A 22,103-nucleotide genomic window follows, 5' to 3' on the forward strand; every position below is an offset into this window, starting at 1 on the left:
TTCTCTGCTTCTCTATCTCTGTATGTCCCAGTTTTGCAAAGGGGGAAATCCTTAATTAAACAAGGCTAAGATTTAGTCACCATAAACCAGGCTACTTAAATACAGGCATATGCTAACATCCCCCTCGTTGCATTATAATTTTCCCTGTCTTTCTTTCAACCACTTCTTCCTGTTGATGTTTAGTCTAGAAAACAGAATAGTTCATATCTACTTTATAGACCCCACTTCATTTGAAGAGCCTGAGAGCCTGAGGCCTGAGTGGGCTCTGGGGCGCTGGAACACTAACCGACCACATCACTAACCCAGCCTCCCGGTGCCAACCGCCAGACTGGAGACAGTTTGACAACATGTGTGCCATTTCTTTTCCCACTTCGCTATTTCCTCTTAAAGATATATTCCTTCTCTCCGTCAATGAACCCCTTTTTCTTTTCAGACGGGTTGCTTAGTCGAGCAAGGGGCTATCTACGTACCGACCCTTCAAGGTGTTTGTCTGTCTGGCGCTTTGCGGCGCTTGACTTATTCCCGGTCTGTTTACCTTTGGCCAGCTCTGGTTTCACACAGTTAAGCCTATTCCACGACAAAATACAATTTGAACGAAGTCTGACGCAGCGAACGTTCCTAAAACCTCGTAACATAGCGATAAATTAGAGCAGCTAGACTAGGTTTAATCAAACAGGTTATTGTTTGTAATTGGTCTGACCAAATGTAGACTACTGTTCAAAAAAGGCCTTCATAACAGTTGAATGCGCCGAATGGCCCGCCAGTCCCTTAAGTCCCCTACACTAGTAAGAGTGCTGGATATGTACTATATTTTATTTGTTGAAACAAATAACTCGAAACAAATTACTATCATTTTCGGGACAACGTATGCCTAATGTAATGCGTAACTCGTAGTCTATGCTTCAGTTGTCTTCAAAATGCAAGGCGAGCAGTCAACAGGTACTGGAAGGTTTCTGCCCGTGCACCACCTGTGGAGTGTGCTGGTCGTGTGGAGTTTATATGTTACTCTCTCTCCCTCCCTCCATGACAGGCTGCCATGTTGGCAAAAAGCAGTGAATATTTTCATGTACCTGTCATCCATTAGGTAGACCTCCTGTCTCTCCCTCTACACCTCCATCCTTCCATCCACCTCATCCCTCTCTCTTTCTCTCTCACTCTCCTTCTTCTTCTCTGTTTACTAAGTCTGTTTTTCTGCATTCCTCCACACATTGCCTTCATCTGTTTCTCAGTGAGGGTGTTTATAGAAGAGAGGTAGAGAGTGAGCTAATAGTTTGGTCTGATTGGAAGGGTGGAACGGGCTGATAGAGGAAGGGAGGAGAGAGAGAGAGAGAGAGAGAGAGAGAGAGAGAGAGAGAGAGAGAGAGAGAGAGAGAGAGAGAGAGAGAGAGAGAGAGAGAGAGAGAGAGAGAGAGAGAGAGAGAGAGAGAGAGAGAGAGAGAGAGAGAGAGAGAGAGAGAGAGGGAGTGGGGGGGAAGGGATGAGTGGGTGGGTGGAGTGGGGGACGTAGGTATAAAAGACTAAACAGAATTAAGACATGAGACACTGAGAGTAAAAGAGTTTCAGAGAGACTGAGATATTTACCAGGACACATATCACCTATTCTCCTCAGGTAAGTACTACCTGTCTGTGTGACTGATGCATATATGTGGATTATGGATAATAATAATGTATGTGGTACTGTTGACTGGGTTTTAAACAATACCCACACTAGACTAATACTGTATACATTGTAATAACATCTACTTGTAGGAGAGAATATTCAGTTTATAAAACAATCTATAACCAACACATGAAGTTGGTGGTAAAAATGCATGAGCAAAAAAATCAAAATCGACCCTGCAAGTTTCCAACTTCACATTCATTTACATTACATTTAGTCATTTAGCAGACGCTCTTATCCAGAGCGACTTACAGTAAGTACAGGGACATTCCCCCCGAAGCAAGTAGGGTGAAGTGCCTTGCCCAAGGACACAACGTCATTTGGCACGGCCGGGAATCGATTTGGCAACTTTCAGATTGCTAGTCCGATTCCCTAACCGCTCAGCCATCTGACTCCCCACATTCAGTGTGATTATTCTTGGTTGTTTGTGTGCTATTGGGTTGTGTCTTAGTGTGTGTGTGTTCATTGGTTGTGTGTGTTGCAGACATCTTGCCTAAGGGGTTTTCCAGTGAGGGGGGGGGGGTAAAATCTGCAGCAGACAGCAACTCTGTAACACACACACAGAAAGACACACACACATGCAGAGACAGACAGACACACACACACACACACACACACATCCCCAATCCATGTACATACAAATATACACAGCCTCCACCCACCCACCCCCACCCCCCTCACCAATAGCCCCCTAGCTGTCTGGTCTTAGGAGGTGCTGTCCCCTTTCCATACTGTGCGTGCTAGCTAGAGCCAACCATAGCTGACGTGTGTTGTTGACTGCTGTGTGAGTCCAAGCACGATACCAGAGCCTTCCAAATCCTACAAACGCCAGATGAGGGCAAAGGCTTTTGCCATGACGGCTCGTGTGTGTGTGTGTGTGCTTTGGATGACGCGTGTTCGCAAACATTTGGGGTTCTAGAGTACATCTGGGTGGCTGGCTGTTTGTCTAGGTGTGAAACACCTGTTGAGAGGACTCAACGATGTGTGTGTGTGTGTGTGTGTGTGCCCGTTTTTTGGCACATGCGTCCATGTGCCAGTCTGCAAATGCGTCTCTCTCTCCCTCCCTCTCTTTTTGCGTCTCTCTCTCTCCCTCCCTCTATTTTGGCGTCTCTCCTCCCTCGCACCTCTGCCCAAGAACCTCACACACACGGCCCGTTGCACACAATCCGGATATGTCAGCTTGAGGATATGTTTATCACATCAAACCCGACCCCTTCAGCCCAGTTCTTCCAAAATACCTCTGGCTTTGTGATTTGGTTTGTTTGCCCTCGTCTCCACAGCCCCAGCGGTGTAGATACGTATCTGGCTGTTGACTCAGAGAAGTCGTGTGTGGACAGTAGATACTGTATGTGTCTGGGTTCACATGTTTGGGTTATGCCGGCCCACAGACTCATTTAGAAACCGGGCTAACAGTTCCCTCATTCTAACTGAAGTCACGAGTCACTTCACCTTCCTTCCTTCCTTACCGATTTCCTCTCTATCTCCCTCCCCTCTTCATCTCTCTCCCCTCTCTTCTTGTCTCGATGTATTTTCACCTCTCTGCACTTGCTATTTTCTTTGTTATCTGTTGCGCTCTTTCTGTCTTGGGAAGGTGTGGAGGGGGCACAGTATGAGCAGGGGCGGATCTAGAGATTTTAATTTGGGGTGGCAATGGGGTGGCAGAAGGAAGTTGTTGGGTGGCTTCCTGGAGGCGAATAAAAGCCAGAATAGGGGGGTACAGTACTACCTATGGTAAATGATTAGGCTCGAATATTGTAGTTTAAATTAAAGAGTAACATTAATATTATTTATTGAAATGTTCTGTAATGTACAAATAATATTTAATCAAAATATTTTTTTATAATGTATACTTCATGTTTTGGCTATCCCCAATGTTTGGGGCTATCTCGTTGTTATGATCAGTGACCTATGCACTTTTGTAAAGCTGTCTCTTGGAAGTCACTTTGGATAAAAGTGTCTGCTAAATGCATAAAAAATAAAAAATAAACTTGGGGTGGCAGTATTTTGTATTGGGGTGGCAGCTGCCACCCCTTGCCACCCCTTAGATCTGCCACTGAGTATGAGACCTGTCTTGTTGTTTTGTATCCTGACAGACAGACGGGATGAGGACCCTTCTGGAGTGTGTGGCTCTCTGTGCCCTCGTATCCCTCTGTGTCTGCCATGGTTAGTCTCTACACTCTACTCTGTCTCTCTCTCTCTCACACTCTGTCTCACACTCGCTCTGTGTCTCACTCACTCACTCTGTTCTGTCTCTCTCTAATCTCTTTCATTCATTCATTCATCAATTTTAACATGGAGTTGGATGGGAGCTCATTTTTCTTCCATTTATGTACCTTAAAGTGACAGAGGCAGACATTCTGATTAACTTTCCCCTCATGTTTTTCCAATAGATTCACAGGAAAGCACAGAATCCTTTGAAGGTGATTCAAACCCACTTTTTTATTTTAATCGGAAAAACATGCATGACTCCCTATAGCGAACCTAACCCCAGTTGAGCCTTACTTTACTATAGCAATGAAATACTCTCACATAATAATACATAATCAATATGCTGCCATGAGAAGGCATTGAACCCGTTGTGCTGGAGTGTGTTCATGTAGTGGACAGTGGTCTAATAATGGCTGCTTGTATCTTGCACGCCGTTTCCAGATGTGTTTGTGAGTCCATCGCGAGCCAATACCTTCATCAATCAGCAGAGACCCCAGAGGGTGAACACGTACAACAGCCCTGCCCGAGGCACCTCCTACAACAACTACAACTACATGAGGTAACGCACACACACATTAGTGTACCACACACACACACACACATTAGTGTGCCACACACACACATTAGTGTACCACACACACACACACATTAGTGTACCACACACACACACACACACATTAGTGTGCCACACACACACATTAGTGTACCACACACACACACACATTAGTGTGCCACACACACACACACACCTTAGTGTACCACACACACACACACACATTAGTGTGCCACACACACACACACACATTAGTGTGCCACACACACACACACATTAGTGTGCCACACACACACACACATTAGTGTACCACACACACACACACACACATTAGTGTACCACACACACACACACACACATTAGTGTTCCACACACACACGCACACACAAGTTTGCCACACACACGCACGCACACACACACACGAGTGTGCCACACACACACATTAGTGTACCACACACACAACCATGCCACACACACACAAAGTCTGTGCATACACATACAAAGTGCACACACACCGGATCATGTGCAAACACACACAAACAAGGATAAGGATGGGCACAAACACTCACACAACATTGCCACATACCGGCTTGACCATTATGTAGCTACCACCTTTGTCATTAAGGGCAATAAAAAAGACTGCTTCTAGCTAGATGCACACCTGTTTCTGGTAAACACCACAGAGGAAGAAAATAGTAATGAAATGCAAGTTTAGAACCCATTGTGCCTTTCTCTTTTTGTCCACTTCTCACTGTTGCCGTCTGGCAGACATTACCGAGGAATCCTGTCATGGACCTGCAAACTCTTTACAGTTTTTCCCCCCAAAACCGCCAGGCTTCTGAGCCAACGTTGTTGTTGCCAGGTTACAGTTTTATGAAATAAGAATGTCTTTGTCCAGAATGACCATGTGTTGTACTGAGCACACGACAATTGACTTTGACCTACCTCCAGCAAAAAGACTTGACTCTCTCTCTGTCCTTTCTCTTCTCTCTCTGTCTCTCTCTCCGTCTCTCTCTCCTTTCTCTTCCCTCTCTCTCTCCCTCCCTTTCTCTCTCTCCAGGACGGTCAAGTCCCCGGCAGAAAGGCGCTCTGAGATCTGTGAGGACTACGTACCTTGCAGATTCTTCGCCCATAGCTATGGTTACCAGCTGGCCTACCAGAGATACTTTGGAGGCCGGGACCCAGTCAGTCGTCGGTTCTAAGCCTCCAAGTCTTTTTACCGTCTGTGTTAGAACCGCTTTGACTTGAGGCTCATTTAACACACACTGAAAGAGAAAGGCGCTACTTATTCACATGTTCATGTACAAGCATGACACAACACAGCACGTCATAAAACAGCATGACAGCATTGATCATGTAACACACACATCATGTAAACTGTATATAATGATTCATGTACATTCAAATCTGTTGCATCAAAATGGCAGCGATACAATTCACGTCACAATTCCACTTTTAGATACTGTAGATAGATAACAATAGATGCTTTGATAGTTAATAGATATTATGACGCACACATGGGAAACATTTCTTTCTACAACGTTAAGCTGCAGCCGTTTTCCACTGTCATTATCACCCCCTTATCGCACCATCAAGAAGCTTTGAGGGATTCGTATGAATGAAACCCTAGGATTGCACATGATTTATGTCTCTATCCACTAAGGCTGCACGATTATGGCCAAAATGATAATCACGATTATTTTTTATCAATATTGAGATCACGATTAATTATCACGATTATTTGTTGATTTTAACCTAATCAAATTTTATTGTCACAATGCATTGTACCTGCATAATGGATGTGAATAAAACTCAAAATATACCATCAATAAAAAACAAATACATAGGGCTCGACATTAAGGCTTGTTCGCTTGTCCGGGACAAGTGGATTTTTTTGTAGGGCAAGTGGAAGAGAAATTCACTTGCCCCACTGGACAATTTAAAACTCACACAAAATAAAATGCAACGTTACTTCATGTTATGTTCCACTCATTACGTTTATTTGACCGATTTTATTTGACCGAATCCTGCATTAGCAAAACACAGATCTGTGTTCGCTCGAGTGGCTTAGTCCCAAGATCTCTACAGAACTTGCAGCTAATTTAATGCTCAACAATTGAACGGGGGCTTATTACTTGAAAGAGGACTTGCAAAACTGTGCCTAGCTCAAGTAGGCTAATGGCTAGTAGAACATAACATTTCAGAATAATTTCAGTAAATCAAGCAGCGCTGCAAGACCCAGTTAAATGTTATACAGCTAGCAAAGTAACGTTAGCTAGCATCGCTAACAACATTGGCTAACTCAACTTCGATCTATCCTCTGTATTTGCAAGCTATCTAAACTCATACTGTATCTAAAATAAGGCTTTAGGGATTAGCGAAGGCAGGTCACAGGTAGTTTTTTTTGTTTTCTTTGTCAAGATAACAGCCTTATGACCGACTGCTATCTGTTGCAGAATTTTCCTCACGTTACTCTTGTCTGTAACCGTCTACATCTAGAAACTGAGCTGCATGGTGCAGGGAACAACTCTGACTGGCTCATGGAGGCACGTGATCAGACTTTAGGCGTATTCGACTCCATGCAGCGCCGCAGCCGGCTGCAGCCTGCAGATTGGAGAAAGAGTTTACCATAGCCCAATACATAAAATGACAAATTTTCCGACTTAAGGAGACGTTTATAACTCCTCCCCAACAGCAAGCGGCAACTCTCGCTGGTCGTTTCATGCAGCCACAGCAGATGTCGAATGCACCTATTGGTTTACGGAACGCTAGATTGGCTTTGCAAAAAAAAAAAAAATGATACGGAGTGTTCTATGAACGGAATGACGCATTTTAAATATCGCTCGATCACGCGAATTTGTTCGTGGGAAGCCGAAATCGAGATCGTGATTAAAATTCGATTAATCGTGCAGCTCTACTATCCACTTCTAAGACAATCGTCTCTTTTTCCCTCTGTGTTTTTGGTTTATTTTTGTTTGACTAATTCAAATGTACTTTTGGTCGAATTCAAATGTAACTTTGGTAGAATCAACATGTTCTTTTAGAAGGATTAAACTGGTTTGTTTCTGGATCCGTTGTTTTGCTTGATCTCTCTGTTCCACACATCATCTGAGGTGCTAGGAGTCCAGCTCCTTCGGTTGCTCAGGTAACCAGTGTGGTCTCCTCAAGGAGAACAGGGGGCTTACGTGAAATGGCCCATCATCATCCCGCTGTCACAAGCACATTGAAGTCAATTACCCACAATACAGTATGTTGGCGATGGAGAGATCCATGAGGTAGGATTTGCTGAGGACAAGGAGCTTGGCAAATGTGTTTAAAAAGTGGATCTGCCCAATCTAAATATGTGTCTATGTGGGTCCATGCATAAAATGACAGACTGACAGAGAGGACAGTGCAGTACAGTCTGGTTTGTGTACACATGGCACCAACCCTTCCAAGGGATCGTATGGATGGATGTTTTTCGAACGTTGCCACAAGACAAAGAATGTCTGTAATGAAGGCTGTCTGTACTGGGCTGTAACGCTGAGGCTTGCGCCTGGACAGGACATGACACGGGGGCCGACCCAGACAGGGAAATTACATCCCAGAGGGCCAAGGGCACGGTGGTGTCTGACGAACCCAGTCCAGTCTTAGAAACTCATAGAGGGGGAGATGGAGAGACGGAGAGGAGAAAGAGAGAATAGAGAGAGAGAGGAGAAAGAGAGAGAGAGAGAGAGAGAGAGAGAGAGAGAGAGAGAGAGAGAGAGAATGAAAACCTCCTGAAATACCTTAACTAACAGTATCGATGACCCCTTGACAAGACAAGTTGAATTCTTACTCTTACCTTGCCATACTTAATGGACGAACAAGATAGTAGGAATTATTACTTCATTAGTTGATATGGGTTAGTTGGAGACAATTGGCCACACATTCCCTTATCATATTAATCCCGTAGTTAAGACGGGTCTGAACCATCTGGGTATACCAGACAAAACATGTATGTTAAACTAAAAATACGAACCACAGTGGCTTTAAGACTTGGTTTAGCTGGTTTTCTGTTTCTGCTCCTATAGGAAATCGATGCGGTCTATCATAAAAGAGAATAAACCTGTGATTAAAAGTGTGTCGCACTGCGAGGGACAGCGGTTTCTCTTCTAAGTAAATTAGTACGCTCTGGTTCTCTCGCAACTCCTAATTGGTGGCTTCAGCAGGGGTGGTGCGTGGGAGTTCTGTGGACGTCTGACCTCTAGAGGTTGTGTGGCAGTACTGCACTTACAGAAAACCTCTATATCTAATTTTTAACAAATGGTAGACTTTTTCTTAGTCTCGCATTTATATATAAAAAAAGAAATCTGATTTGGTTTCTAATTAATCAACAGATGTTTTGCTCAACACTATGTGAGGTGTGCACCAAAAGCTGACTGGCAAGAGGTGATAGGTTATTTAGCATTTTGGGTGGGGGGACGTTGTCAATGATAGATGCACTGTACAGAAATGACAAACATATGTGCAGAGTAAAGCTTGTGTGTAACACCTGTTTGTTATGTGAGAGAATTCACGTGTGTGTGTCTCATTCTCTCTCCATCCATCTCTCCTTCCCACTTTTTATGATTCTGTGTGAGTGAGTTTGTGTGTGTGTATGCATTCTGCTTGTTTGTGTGTTCTGTTTATATGTGTGTGCATTTAGTGTTTCTCTGATGGGTGTATGACACATGATTCCCTGACCAATCAAATACTCAAACCAAAAGGAGGTCCAGAACTGCAATATAAACCCAGAGTGTTTATGTACATGTGTGAGAGAGAATCAGAAGTCTCAGGCCATACTTGATCATTGTCCACGTCTTGAAGCAGAAGCAGGGAGAAAGATGAAGACTTTGTCCATCCTCGTCCTGTGTGCCTTGGCCTCTGTGTGTCTGTATGCAGGTAGGAGCACACTCAAGAAGGTTTTTCTCTACAGCTGGAATGCATCTACAGACGTTTAACAAAATGTGTTCAGAAGTTTCTAACCAACACATTGAAAATATTGCATCTACAATGTACCATCAGGAGGACCCAGAATGTAAAATGAAATGTAGGGGGCTGACTGTGAACTAAAAAATATGCATTAAATATACAATTATACAACATAGGTAATAAATATCCAACACCAACGGAACTGGAATTCCAAATATGTTTTAATGCATTTAGAAGCGGAAATTAACCACAGTGAATGTTTGTTTTCCTGTCTCTTCAGAAGCTTCAACCTCCACTGCCTCAAATTCTGATTCTCCTGCAGGTGAGGGTAAGTGCAGACTCTCTGTGTCTCGAACTCTTAGACATTGTCACTGTGTCACCTGTGTTTACCTCCCAGATAGCTGTCACACCAGCAAGTCACTATAAGAACAAGACTTCATGTAGTCATAATACCTAACGCGTGTTTAAATGCTATGAGGTTTTCAAACAAACGACAGCGATTAGCATTATGTTCATGCTCAAATCATGACTTATCATGTTTTAGGATTACATGGGTTGCGTTGGTGGTGTTACTTGTATGTGTGTGTGTGCGTGTGTGTGTGTGTGTGTGTGTGTAGGTCTGTTTGTTGAGAAGGACCAGGCGTCCACTGTGGTGAGGCAGAAGAGAGCCGGTACCGCCCCTGGAGACTTGACTCTGACTCAGCTGGAAAGGTAGCTGTGGTGCACTCCAACATGTTAATTGGAGTTTTACAGATACATTTTAGATTAAAGTTATGTTTTGTCTATAGATCTTTTTGACATGTTTTTCTCGCTGTACCTGTTAAGATAGCCCTTAAGTTTAACACCTGGTCTTCCTCCTCCTCTTGTCTTCCCCTTTTATACCATGCTCATCTGCTCCTTCTCTACGCCTAATTTACTCCTTCCTTTTCTACTTTTCTCCCTTGTCCCCTCCTCGTGGCTCCCTGCCTCCTCTTCCTTTCCCCCTCTCGTCACCTCCTCTTCCACCCTGCCCCCCCCCACCCCCCCACCCCCCCAGCCTGAGAGAGGTGTGTGAGCTCAACGAGGCCTGTGACGACATGATGGACACCTCTGGAATCGTCGCTGCCTATACTGCCTACTATGGACCAATCCCCTACTAGACCACACACCATCATGTCTTAGTTGTACAATTTACCAACGCTTTCCCACGACCATTTATGGGAGATTTAGAGCCTGAGTAAATCAACATGAACAAAGTCATATTTGACGTTAGGGAAGCAGAGAGAGAGAAAAGGTTAAGGAATGGGAGGGGGAGGGGGAGGAATCAGATGGGTAGCTACTGCCTCTGCAAACATAGAAAAGTTGTTTTCTTCAACTAAGCCTTGATTATCTTTTCTGTTTCTATTCAAATAAATAAAGATATCAAATACATCTTAGTTATCTTCAATTGTCTGTGTTTCATTTCACCAACACTGTAGATACGTTACAAAACCGAGTTCTAATTCATTCAAGATAATGGCAAAGAGTCATGCTATAGGAGAAATCTGATTGTGAGGTTCAGACTGCATGTTGAACAGGTACTAAGCCAAGGTCAAATTTCACACAATCTAAAACATTAGAGGATACATGGCGATGCGAAAATGTTGCTGAAAATATGTGTAGCCTACCTTTAAGCTAGAAGACAAAAAGAAAATACTGGGCCTAAGCGTGCAGTCACAACTGTGTGACCAAATAAATAAACCCAAAGAACATCAATATATCACAGGGAACTGAACCCATGTTTTGTTAAATTCAACACTTGAACATATAGGCCATATCTGCCTTCTGGGTTTCAATGGACACATTGAACAGCCTAATTAGGGTTGCCACCTCCAATATGGTCAAATAAAGGACAGCTTGGCAATGGCCCCCATGTTGGAGAAAGATAATTAAGCTTGGTTGTCCCTCGGGAGATTTTAAGTGTTAAATACTTCATTTCCTGCATTCTGGTGATTTTTTTTAAAAACCAATTTGTGCTTTCTATGCATCAATTTAAATCCCAATTTAAATGCCAATCTCACCATTAGAGTAAAGCATAGCTGCATCAATTATATTAAAGATGCCCTGAAGCGAAATATTTGTTTTTCTTATATTTATGTGCTATAAAATGTTTGACCTTGACTAAACATAACAAAACTGGCATCTGTGCAAAGTTTTTTAAATCCTATATTGAAATAGTAAGTCTACTGTTAAACAAAATAAGAATCACAGCAACAACAACAAAAAAAGATTTTAAAACAATCTCGTAGGGGCTTTAAGAGATCGAGGAGGTAACTGTATTATTAGGATGCCAAGTCTTTACAATCATCATTGACCCTCTACTTTTTCTTCCATGTGTACTTGGACAGACCACCAGCGCGACAGAAAATACCCTGTGGTTTGTCTTGAATTCATTTCCCATGACGGGACTGACCCACTCGTTGTCTGTATGCCACTCATTTCTGCATTCTGACAGCCTCTTTCGCTTTACAGGCGGACAAAGCCAGCATTTTTAAAAGCCACGCACCATTGGTCTTCCAGGGTAACAATGACGTTGAGTGACGGTGACAGACAGCTTGCCTGGCATTCTGATACGTCTATGTTTCGTGAAACTCATGGTTTTATTATTTCTCAATGTAGGCCTAATTCCAAGCATATGAAAACGTAACGTAAGCATTCGAGGAAGGTGAGCACGAAAATACGGGACATGTTGCGTCCCGTCTTGACACAGTGAGGGACGGTGAATTTTATTGTTCAATACGGTACGGTACGGTCCCGTTATTTTACCAACAGCTTACAAGGACGAGGCCAAACGACACTGGTTATATATGTTGAGAGACTTCTTCAATACAATATATCCATTTGATGTCAAGGTTCTACATTGAACCTGGTGATTGATCCTATAGTACTATTATGCAGGACCACATATGCTCAAAAGTAGTCAATTTATGGTGTTCAAGCAGGTCATTCAGGTGTAATGGGTCAAAGGGTTTGCATGCGCTGACTGAGTTAGGGAGGTTAAATTGGTGGATTTAATCAAAGAAACGAGAGGAAGGCGGTGGGAAATCAATTAACCAATTGGAAGGGGTGTTCTCTGTTACAAATACAGGTATCCAGTCAGTTATTAGGAATTACCGGTCAGAGAACATTTTCTGGCCGATCTTTTTCTTGTTTGTCGCTGTCCAACACGGACCGTACCGTCTAGGTGTCAAAAATGCTGTTCTTCGCTTTAGTAATGTCTTGTGCGCTTTTGCAAACGGCGACGTCGCGCATGTTCAATGAATCGTAAATATGCTTTGCCTACTGCCATACCAAACATTTGAAATGTGTAATTCTGTGTCCTAGATTATGAGATGAGCAAACTACACTTTAATTTGCTGTGCACACATTGCCTAGCTAATTGACAACTCTGCTCCGTGCATGAGGCAAGAATGGACGCACCTGCTTCATCCACTTGGTGGCTTGTGTTATCTCTCAATGCAGTCATTAGAACCATAAATTTGGTGACTACTGCAGGATTCGAGACAAGCCTAGATGAGTTGCATACTCATCCATGTCAGCCAGCTGATCCACGTCTTGTTCTCTGTAGCATCTACTTGGTGACGATGAGCTCCCAGGTGGTGGGTGGGAGCAAGGAGACCCTGTGTGTCCATGTTCACAAGCCCACCGAGCCACTTTCCCTCGTGGTGACACTTCAACTGGAGCAGGGACAGTCAGCCAGGCTGCTGGAGACCAGAGTCAACTGGGGCTTTTATTACTGTCTCCCATTTGAGGTATTTTATTTTTATTTTTCCCCCTTCTGTCTGTCCCCCTCCCTCCCGCTATATGGTTCAAGTTTAAAAACTTAGCCTGATGATCTAATCTGTTGTGTCAAAGCGAAATTGTGTAGAACCACTGGCTCCAACATTTACTGTTGATGGGCCAAGGTAAAACCTTTGTTAGGAGCCAAGTGCCCTCCATGCTTAACTAGATCTTAATGCGTAGATGGCATTTTCTGGCTTTGGAGGTGTGAACTCCTTGGATGTGTTTTTGAACCCTGTGCTGAGATCTGTATTCCATGCGTTTTGCCTGCCAAGATTCCAAATATCTAGATGTTTTTTAGGTACCCTCTGTGTTGCTTGAGACTGTGGCCACCCTTGGTGTCTCTCTGACTGGATACAAGGACTCGATGAACAAGGAGACAAAGATCCTCATTACACCCTCTAACTTCATCACCATCATCCAGACGGACAAGCCCATCTACAAACCGGGCCAGAAGGGTAGGTGGTATTCCTGTTGGAGGACCTTCTGGTGTGCTTCTCTCCTGCTTTGCTTGGCATAGAATACAAAATTGAGTTGACTTGCGCATGGCTAGTCTGTGCCACTCTGGCAAGTCTACAAAACAATCCAAGCCTGCTGGCTGGATGGCATTGTTCCTGTATTGACGTTTTCTGACTATTTTCCAGTTCAGTTCCGAGTCGTCTCTCTGACTTCCAGTTTTGGGATGTACAACCAGAAGGTGAGCTACCTCCTGAGACTGTTTCAAGTTTAATTCTTACCTTCCTCCAGTAGCTCATTTAATTCTAGTGTATTCATTCAACTTTGCTTTACACTGTTTCTCCTTCCCCCAGTATCAAACTGTGGAGATTCAGGTAAGACTACTTGGTATTTGAAGGACTAACCCCAAACATGCAAGCCCTATTCTGGAGATGCCCCTCCCCTCTGACGCTAAAAACACTGCATTTCTGATGGGTGCTCAGGATCCCAACTCCAACCGCATCGCTCAGTGGCTGGACCTTTCAACGGTCAGTGGCTTGCTGGACCTCTCCCACCCCATCACAGCAGAGGCCCCTCTGGGCCGATACGTCATCACCATCTGGAACGAGAAGGGCGAGCAGACCTCCACTGGCTTCAACCTCAAAGAATATGGTCAGACTGTGCCCTACATGTGTGTTCAAGTCCTTGTGATGGTTGGTTCTGCTCTAACACTATCTGAATTCCAGTTCTGCCCAAGTTCGAGGTGACGGTGTCTCTGCCCAGAGTCACCATCCTGGACACCAAGGTCCCACTGAGGGTGTGCGGAAAGTAAGTTCTACAGAAACCTCGGTGATGTGATTCCCTTAGACCAGTTTTCCATTGGTACTAAGCTGTGAGCTGGTATCCTCAGGTACACTTATGGGAAGCCTGTCCTGGGCTTGTTGAGGGCTGAGGTCTGCAGGAAAGACTATAATTGGGGTCACCCAGAAGGAGGCTCCAGCGTCTGCAAGAAGTATAACCTGGGTGTGACTGACCCTAGCGGCTGTGCCACACAAGTGGTGGACGTGACTCTGTTCAGACTGGACCAATATGGGTATCAGGATGTCTTTGATGTGCAGGCGGAACTAGAGGAAAGTGGGACAGGTAAGGGGAGGAGAATGGGTCAGTGAAGTGGCAAAGGGAGATGCTGACAATGTTGTAGCCTATTCATGGGGCGCAAACGGATGTCACCTTCCCTTGTCTGTCCTTCCACCAGGGGTTGTCATAAAGGGCAGTGGCAGTGCCGTATTCACCAGCATTATCAGAGATGTCACATTTGAGGGTGTCCCCTCATACTTCAGACCTGGCATCCTTTTCCAGGGCAAGGTGACCACTCAACCGTCAGCTATAGTAGAACTATGCGGCACATTATCAATTTCACATTTTTAAATGGTCACTGCTCCAAGATATGTCTATTGTTAGATATGCTGTATTGGTTTCTAATGAAGGACTAAGCCGAAAGCTTTGGTCTAGTGCTGCAGTCATGTGTGTCCTGTGATTTCCAGATAAAGGTGGTGGGCCCAGACTTCTCCCCCGCTGCCAACGAGTTGGTCTACCTGATCCTAAATGCAGATGGGCAGTCTGAGAACTGGACCCTGACCACAGATGGCAGTGGCATGGTCTCCTTCTCTCTGACCACCACCACCTGGAAGAAGGCTGTATCTCTGGAGGTCTGCCTTCCATCCTCCATTAAAAGGGTGACCTTGTTTAGCACTTGACTTGAATTCCACCCCTAGTTTTCCTGTGCTGTCTTTAGGCTCGCTCCAAGTTGGAAGCGTTTTCTTTTTCTGAACCGCAACGCATGCCAGGATACCTCTCGGCCTACCGCTACATCACAGCCTTCTACTCCAAGAGCGGGAGCTCTGTATCTCTCCAGTATGCCAACCATAGCTTATCCTGCGACACTGACACCGTCATACTCGCTTCCTACATCGTCAAGGGGGAGGAACTCGATAAGGGCCAGAAGACGCTGGACTTCTTTTATATGGTGAGATGAGACCGTTGTCTTAACGTGGCACCAACAAGGGAATGGTCTCAAACTGAACTTGAGATGGCGTAGCATGCTTTTAGGTAGGCAAGCGTAGCTACGCTAGGTTTACAGCCTGACCTGGATGTGGTAGTTTGCTCAGATTCCATTGACGAAGCTTACACTTGGTCTGGTATTGTGTGTCCTGTAGGTGATGTCCAGAGGCAGTGTGGTGAGAAGTGGGCGTCTCCATGTGTCTGTGAAGAAGTCAGGTACAGTCAAGGAGTCTTGTTGTCACATTTAATACAACTTTTCCTGTAGGTTGATCATACTGTCAACTGTCTCTAGAAAACAGAGGGACTTTGCATGTGCCACTTGAGCATGTTGATGAGCTTGCCCCAGTGGCCCAAGTGGTCGTGTACACAATCATGCCCAATGGCGTGATTGTGGCCGACAGCCTGGACTTCCCTGTCGAGCTCTGCCTCAAGAACAAGGTATGCTTGTCTCCACAGCCTGTGTAGTACCTAGTCATGCATGCATGGTCCCCATTAGGGTTCAGAGTTTGACCAGTAAACTTTAGTTGTCAGATTGTACAGGATTCCACTTGGATGACTGATCAGACAGCAAATAAAACTCCTGAACAGCCAGAATTGTACATTAAAAGAGGGCTTCCTAATCTCAATCCTAACAAACTTTCCATACATGTAGATTTGATCCCTCTGTTCATATCCCATGTGTTCCTGTGTATTGGCTGTTAAGTTTATGGTGTGTGTGCAGGTGTCCCTACAGTTCACCTCGCTCCAGGCTCTACCTGGAGGGACTGTGTCCCTGATGCTGAAGGCCAGGCCAGGCTCCCTCTGTTCCGTCAGGTCCATCGACCAGTCGGTCCTGCTGCTACAGCCTGGCGAGGAGCTCAGCATCCAATCAGTACTGCCGCTCTTATCTGACATGTCAAGTTCCTGCTCTCTTCTCATATAGTGCTTGCATTTGATCGTTGCAGTGACCCTTTGTTTCTGTGTATGCAGATGTATAGCCTACTACCGATCTCCCAGTTGTCAGGCTACAATTACAATATCGAAGACCCTGAATCCAACCCATGCACACCTGTGGGACCCTTGAACACTCTTATGCCATTAGGCCGCCACTGGATTTTTAACAACGGGATCGATGTTTACAAAGTCTTTAGGGTAAGTGCTATCAAGTGATGGTATTAGGTTTTCAAGCAACGTTGATACCAATGTTGCAATGACTGTACTATAATTTAAAGTGGCTCTTAACTTCTTTTTTTTTTCAGGATATAGGAATGAAGATCATGACCAACTCTGATGTGCGGATGCCTTTTGACTGTACATCCTACCCTTACCCTGGTATGTTCATGCAGCATAATCATTTCAACCATGCACATCATATTTAGGGAATTGGGATTCATGAGTTAACGGTAAAAATTCTATGAATGGTGGGAGTTTTCCCGGGGGGGGGGGGGGGGAATGTTGGGACTGACCATGAGCCCCAAAACATTCTCTCCCAGTGCTGAATGCCCCCATCGGTGGTTCAGCTGACGTTGTCCGACAAGACACACTGCGAACCTTCTTCCCAGAGACCTGGATCTGGGACCTAGTGCCTGTTGGGTAAATCACCTGCTGATATAAGCATTCAATAGACTTGTTGTAGTTTTGGCATTTAAAGTACAGTGTCGATTACATTGCTTGGAGTGGCCTTAAATTGTGACATGTTGGAACGTGCCAATTACTCTTAAGGTGCTGTTAGATTCTTCAAACTCACCCAGCATGTTCTCCCCTTCCAGAGACTCTGGCGCCATGACAGTTGAGAAGACCGTCCCTGACACCATTACCACATGGGCTTCTGGAGCTTTCTGCACGTCCCCTGGGGGTCTGGGTCTGGCTCCCAGTATGACCCTCACAGCCTTCCAGCCTTTCTTCATCAGCCTCACCCTACCGTTCTCAGTCATTCGCGGCGAGGTTTTTGTCCTCCGGGCCACAGTCTTCAACTACCTCTCCACGTGCATCATGGTAAATGTGGACCACCTTGTCTTGCGGCAGCTTGAAGGAGGCGGGGCTCGATTTAAACTGGTGTCACTAACCAACGACTGGTTCCATGTGTTGAGGATGAGGTATCCTCAATGTCCTGTCTTTGTTCCTCAGGTCAAGGTGACCGTGTCAAAATCAGACCAGTTCAGCATCACATCCTGTGTTGGCTGCCAGTACCAGCTGTGTCTATGTGCCAATGAGAGCAGAACTTTCCAGTGGCTCGTCACCCCTACCGCTCTAGGTGAGGAGGAGGGAATATGAGCTTTGTAGGCACTCGATCATGCTAGGCTTTACGCTTGATGGATTGTGTTTCTGACTGTAGGGAAGGTGAGTGTAAAGGTGAGTGCAGAGGCCATAAAGACCATTGTTCGCTGTGGTAAGAGCCTGCCCACTGTTCCCAAGATGGGCCGCAGTGACACGGTGGTCCAGACATTCTTGGTGGAGGTGAGTTGGTGCATCGATGTTGTGGGTTCAAGCCCATATGAACTCAAGGATATTAAGATTGAATGTCTTTACCTGTAGGCTGAGGGGATCCATGAGACTGTCAGCTACAACGCCCTCCTCTGCCCTGCAGGTGAGCCCACTGCTTGCACTGGTCTAATGTCAGCACTGGTGGGTTGCACATGTTGATGCTTCTAATGGGTAATGCTCTTGTCCACTTGCTGTCTCCAGCGGGTCCAGTAGAGGAGACTCTCTCTCTGCGGCTGCCGGCTGAGTTTGTGATTGGATCAGCCAAGGCCTCGCTCTCTGTCCTGGGTAAGAACCTCCAGTGCTGCTGCCACTTGGCAGTATCAGTCTCAATTTAATTGGCTCCAATAAAGACCACCTGGTGCCTCCTCCCAGGTGACCTGATGGGCAGAGCCTTGAGGAATGTGGGCAGCCTGCTGGCCATGCCCTCTGGTTGTGGAGAGCAGAACATGCTTCAGTTCGCCCCCAACGTCTACATCCTGGAGTACCTGCAGAGCACCCATCAACTGACCACTGAGATCAAGGACAAGGCCGTTGTCTTCCTGCATGGTGGTAAGTCTGAGGCAGAAGCCGGTGGGAAGGCTTGAATGACTGGCTTTCAGTGGTGACGCATTTTCAACTGTTGGGTTTGGATTTTTATTCAGGTTATCAGAATGAGCTCAACTACAGACATACTGATGGATCGTACAGCGCCTTTGGCCAGAGTGATGAGTCTGGCAACACCTGGTGGGTCTGCACGGTTAATGCATGCCCAAGATGCTGTCTGAGCAAAATAAATCCAATTTCTCAACTGTCTGTACCACGTTTGGCTGGCTGCCGCCATCTGAGTTTCGTTTGTGGCCACAGGTTGACCACCTTCGTAATGAAGTCTTTCGGAGGGGCGCAGCCTTTCGTTTTTATAGACCCCGTCCACATCACCATGGCGAAGTCCTGGTTGGCCAGTCTGCAGCAGCCTAATGGCTGCATCACCTCTGTGGGGAAGCTCTTCCACAATGACATGCAGGTAAAAGCAGAAGTAGCAGGTAGACTATTCACTACCCGGCCCTGATTTGTACAGTTAAATGTCATGACCTGACAAACATTGTCACTAAAAGCTTTAAGCCTTCAACCCGATGATCAGTGTCATCTAGGGCCCCTTTGGACCCTAAAGATGGACACTGCATGCGATCAAACATTTAACCCCACATACCTGGCCACATTGGTGATTTTGCAGGGGGTGCATTTGCATGTTTAAATTAAGGTAAACATTTGAATGTCGGTTATATGTTCTATCATGGTTTACTGTTCTCTAAGGATTTTTTTAATTAAGATCCTCCACTTTCAGCATGTGTTTTTTGTTGTTGTAAGCATTAATACATTCACTACCCTTTGCACCCCCAGTTTTAAAACCTGGAATCGCCAATGCCTGACCATATTTTGCCCGACCTGAGAACCAGGCTGCATTAAAACTAAGCGGTTCTGTGTCGTAGCCCTGTTGGCTAACTGTTTCTGTTCTGTCTTGTGACTTTCAGGGAGGCGTGAGTGACGACGTGTCCCTGACTGCCTACGTCACTGCAGCCCTGCTGGAGCTGGGACATGACACAGCAGTAGGTGGAGACGGTCTACAGTATTGCTGTAACCTCCCTGTAGTCACACCCTTAACCCTAACTGCTTCTCTGTCTCCAGGACCCCATGGTTGTGACCTGTCTGGGCTGCTTAAGGACTGCGATAGCCAACCCAATGGATAACCTCTACACTCTGACCCTGCTGTCCTACACCTTCACCCTGGCAGAAGACCAGGACACACGGAATATGCTGATCACCCACCTGGACCAGGCTGCCCAGGTCACAGGTACCTAACTAGACTAGTCTGAGTGGTTGATGCACATGGGTTAGGACCAACTTGTGTCGATTCAAAGGGGCGATGATGAGCAAAGGTTGGGTCGTGTGTGAAGACTACCTGATGCTGAGAACACGCCCTCCTCCACAGATGGTGCTCGTCACTGGGAGGGAACAGCCACTCCTGGGACTGGCCTGAACTCCATCGCCGTGGAGATGACCTCATACGTGCTCCTCGCGCTTCTCTCCGGACCGGTGATGGAAGGTTTCGGGTTGGACTACGCATCCAGCATCGTCCGCTGGCTTGTCAGGCAACAGGACCTCAATGGAGGCTTCTCTTCTACACAAGTAGGGATACCCACATTCCACTTAAACTAATTGAAAAGACAACTTGTATACTGTTACATTGTCTTGACCTTTCTCACCAGGACACAGTGGTGGCACTGCAGGCCCTGGCAAAATACGGTGCTGCCACCTACAGTCCAGGAGGTGTTACTACAGTGGTGGTGACCTCTGGTGACTGGAGGCAGGACTTCAGGGTGGACCAGCAGAACCGCCTGCTGTACCAGGAGCAGCTACTAGAACAGGTTCCTGGAGATTACCGGATCAGGGCTGAAGGGAAGAGCTGCGTGTTTGTTCAGGTCAGATTGTACCCCCCCCTCCCCCTCTAACATCACTGACCTTACTGCAGTTGTCTGACCTTCAACCTGTTTCAGATCGCTCTGCATTACAACGTCCCACCTCGTCCAGATGTCTCTGCCTTTACTTTGACAATTGAGGTGGTCGATAGGTGTCAACCCAAACCCTCCCTCATCTTGGTGGTTAAAGTCAGGTACTGGCCCTCTTGGAACACGCAAACTGGAATAACATCCTTTAAGCTAGAATTAAAGCAGGACTGACATGTGACTTCTATTGTCTTTTGTAGGTACAGTGGTCACCGGGATGAGACCAACATGGTTATTATTGACGTCAAACTTCTTTCCGGCTTCATCCTAGACAAGACCTCAGTGAACCCTGTGAGTTCAGATGTTTGTGTGCACTAGAAGTGGCTTAATACCTCCACTCCTGTAACTGTTTGTATTGTGTTCCTCCAGATGAAGACTTCAAAGCGTGTGGATGAAAAGGATGGACATGTGATCATCTATGTAGAACAGGTAGGAGAACCCTAGGCTGAATTGGAACAACTGGTCCAACTATCTCTCCAGTCATCTACAAAAACAGCTGTCAAAATGACCACTTAACAGTTACTTTTAAATGGGTGACTTGCCAGTTTTGATTGAATTGCAGTCTAATGCAAGGTCTTGTTTTCCAGCTGAAGCGGATGGAGACCATGTCCTACACACTCGTCATGGTGCAAGACTTTCCTGTCAAGAACCTCCAATCTGCTGTGGTCAAAGTCTACGACTACTACCAGAAAAGTGTGTGCACCACATGGACACGATAGGGGTATAATGTGCTGTTTGCTCAATTTCTATGCATCTTTCCTCAGGTGACGAGGCGGTTAGTGAGTACAGCTCTACCTGTGTAACCGAGTAAGCTGATCTCTGCTTCACTGCAGTTCCTGCCCCCTGCTGTGTATGTAACTTTGCCTTTTGCTTACTTTTTACTTGAGATGGTTATTGAAATGGGGACAGTAGGATGTCTCACCGTAGCAACAAGCATTTTGAAGTGTCCATGTGCAACTTCTGACTCTTATTTCCACAGGTGATGTGTAAAATGATGGACATCTGCATTACATTTCCTGTATCTGACCAATAAAAGTTTTTACTAAATCTGCTCTATTGTTCTCTAGCTACACCCACCTATTTTGATTGTTTGGAAACTTGTTTAAATATAATTGAAATCATTCGGATCTAAAATCTTTTTTGCTTTAGTTTGATGCTGCTGGGGGTGGTAGCATAATTCAAAGAACTCTAACTTTAGAAAGGAATTGTAGAGGGACTCGATGGGTGAAACCCTGACAACTTTTTGCCACTCGAGGCAAGTAGGGAAGTGCCTTGGCTAAGGACACGTCATTTCGCATGCTGTTACATTTTGCCTAGGGCACCAGATGGGACCGGCACTGGGGTTCAGGAAAAGTTTGATTTTTTTTATTGGATAAGGCGAACGCTAGCTATTGGTTATGGCAGATCAGAGATTAAGATAATTAATCATTCAGAGCTGCAAACTCTCACGGTT

The 22,103-nt window shown here is 45.5% G+C and overlaps 3 protein-coding genes across 4 annotated transcripts; all 3 read left to right on the top strand.

Annotated features, from left to right (window-relative positions):
• Positions 1-1,498: 1,498 nt before the first annotated feature.
• On the top strand, positions 1,499-7,481 carry mgp (matrix Gla protein). The gene is made up of 5 exons (XM_084677854.1): positions 1,499-1,609; positions 3,754-3,823; positions 4,051-4,080; positions 4,310-4,427; positions 5,482-7,481. The coding sequence occupies exons 2-5, from the start codon at positions 3,763-3,765 to the stop codon at positions 5,621-5,623; spliced, it is 351 nt and encodes a 116-aa protein (XP_084533980.1). The 5' UTR covers positions 1,499-1,609; positions 3,754-3,762; the 3' UTR covers positions 5,624-7,481.
• Positions 7,482-9,167: 1,686 nt separating this feature from the next.
• bglap (bone gamma-carboxyglutamate (gla) protein) lies at positions 9,168-10,757 on the top strand. Of its 2 annotated transcripts, none has more exons than XM_084677997.1 (4): positions 9,168-9,323; positions 9,634-9,681; positions 9,971-10,064; positions 10,390-10,757. In XM_084677997.1, exons 1-4 carry the CDS (start codon positions 9,266-9,268, stop codon positions 10,490-10,492), a joined length of 303 nt encoding a protein of 100 aa, XP_084534123.1. In that variant the 5' UTR covers positions 9,168-9,265; the 3' UTR covers positions 10,493-10,757. The 2 variants fall into 2 exon arrangements, with proteins under 2 accessions (XP_084534123.1, XP_084534124.1); XM_084677998.1 differs by having other exon boundaries at positions 9,634-9,675.
• A 1,751-nt stretch (positions 10,758-12,508) lies between these two features.
• Positions 12,509-21,697, top strand: LOC146253897 (alpha-2-macroglobulin-like protein 1). The gene is made up of 35 exons (XM_084677875.1): positions 12,509-12,635; positions 12,940-13,123; positions 13,453-13,609; positions 13,796-13,848; positions 13,961-13,981; positions 14,090-14,258; positions 14,333-14,414; positions 14,497-14,729; positions 14,842-14,951; positions 15,131-15,295; positions 15,382-15,612; positions 15,803-15,863; positions 15,940-16,085; positions 16,369-16,518; positions 16,617-16,778; positions 16,886-16,958; positions 17,120-17,219; positions 17,396-17,621; positions 17,754-17,880; positions 17,962-18,083; positions 18,162-18,213; positions 18,312-18,395; positions 18,483-18,659; positions 18,752-18,833; positions 18,954-19,110; positions 19,619-19,693; positions 19,773-19,938; positions 20,077-20,273; positions 20,354-20,566; positions 20,642-20,757; positions 20,851-20,941; positions 21,020-21,079; positions 21,238-21,343; positions 21,415-21,500; positions 21,630-21,697. Exons 1-34 carry the CDS (start codon positions 12,565-12,567, stop codon positions 21,459-21,461), a joined length of 4,266 nt encoding a protein of 1,421 aa, XP_084534001.1. The 5' UTR covers positions 12,509-12,564; the 3' UTR covers positions 21,462-21,500; positions 21,630-21,697.
• The last annotated feature ends 406 nt before the right edge of the window (positions 21,698-22,103 follow it).

The sequence above is a fragment of the Hypomesus nipponensis genome, chromosome 17, assembly GCF_054491055.1.
Source record: "Hypomesus nipponensis isolate SF chromosome 17, ASM5449105v1, whole genome shotgun sequence".
Taxonomy (NCBI): Eukaryota; Metazoa; Chordata; class Actinopteri; order Osmeriformes; family Osmeridae; genus Hypomesus; species Hypomesus nipponensis.

Bases quoted from the DNA above. Each gene is read 5' to 3' on its own strand.
- mgp (XM_084677854.1), top strand. From the start codon at position 3,763: ATGAGGACCCTTCTGGAGTGTGTGGCTCTCTGTGCCCTCGTATCCCTC. The intron at 3,824-4,050 runs GTTAGTCTCTAC...TTTTTCCAATAG, and splicing joins ATCCCTCTGTGTCTGCCATG to ATTCACAGGAAAGCACAGAA. The intron at 4,081-4,309 runs GTGATTCAAACC...CGCCGTTTCCAG, and splicing joins AAGCACAGAATCCTTTGAAG to ATGTGTTTGTGAGTCCATCG.
- bglap (XM_084677997.1), top strand. From the start codon at position 9,266: ATGAAGACTTTGTCCATCCTCGTCCTGTGTGCCTTGGCCTCTGTGTGT. The intron at 9,324-9,633 runs GTAGGAGCACAC...CTGTCTCTTCAG, and splicing joins CTCTGTGTGTCTGTATGCAG to AAGCTTCAACCTCCACTGCC. The intron at 9,682-9,970 runs GTAAGTGCAGAC...GTGTGTGTGTAG, and splicing joins TGATTCTCCTGCAGGTGAGG to GTCTGTTTGTTGAGAAGGAC.
- LOC146253897 (XM_084677875.1), top strand. From the start codon at position 12,565: ATGCTGTTCTTCGCTTTAGTAATGTCTTGTGCGCTTTTGCAAACGGCG. The intron at 13,982-14,089 runs GTAAGACTACTT...ATGGGTGCTCAG, and splicing joins ATCAAACTGTGGAGATTCAG to GATCCCAACTCCAACCGCAT. The intron at 18,834-18,953 runs GTGGGTCTGCAC...TTGTGGCCACAG, and splicing joins GATGAGTCTGGCAACACCTG to GTTGACCACCTTCGTAATGA.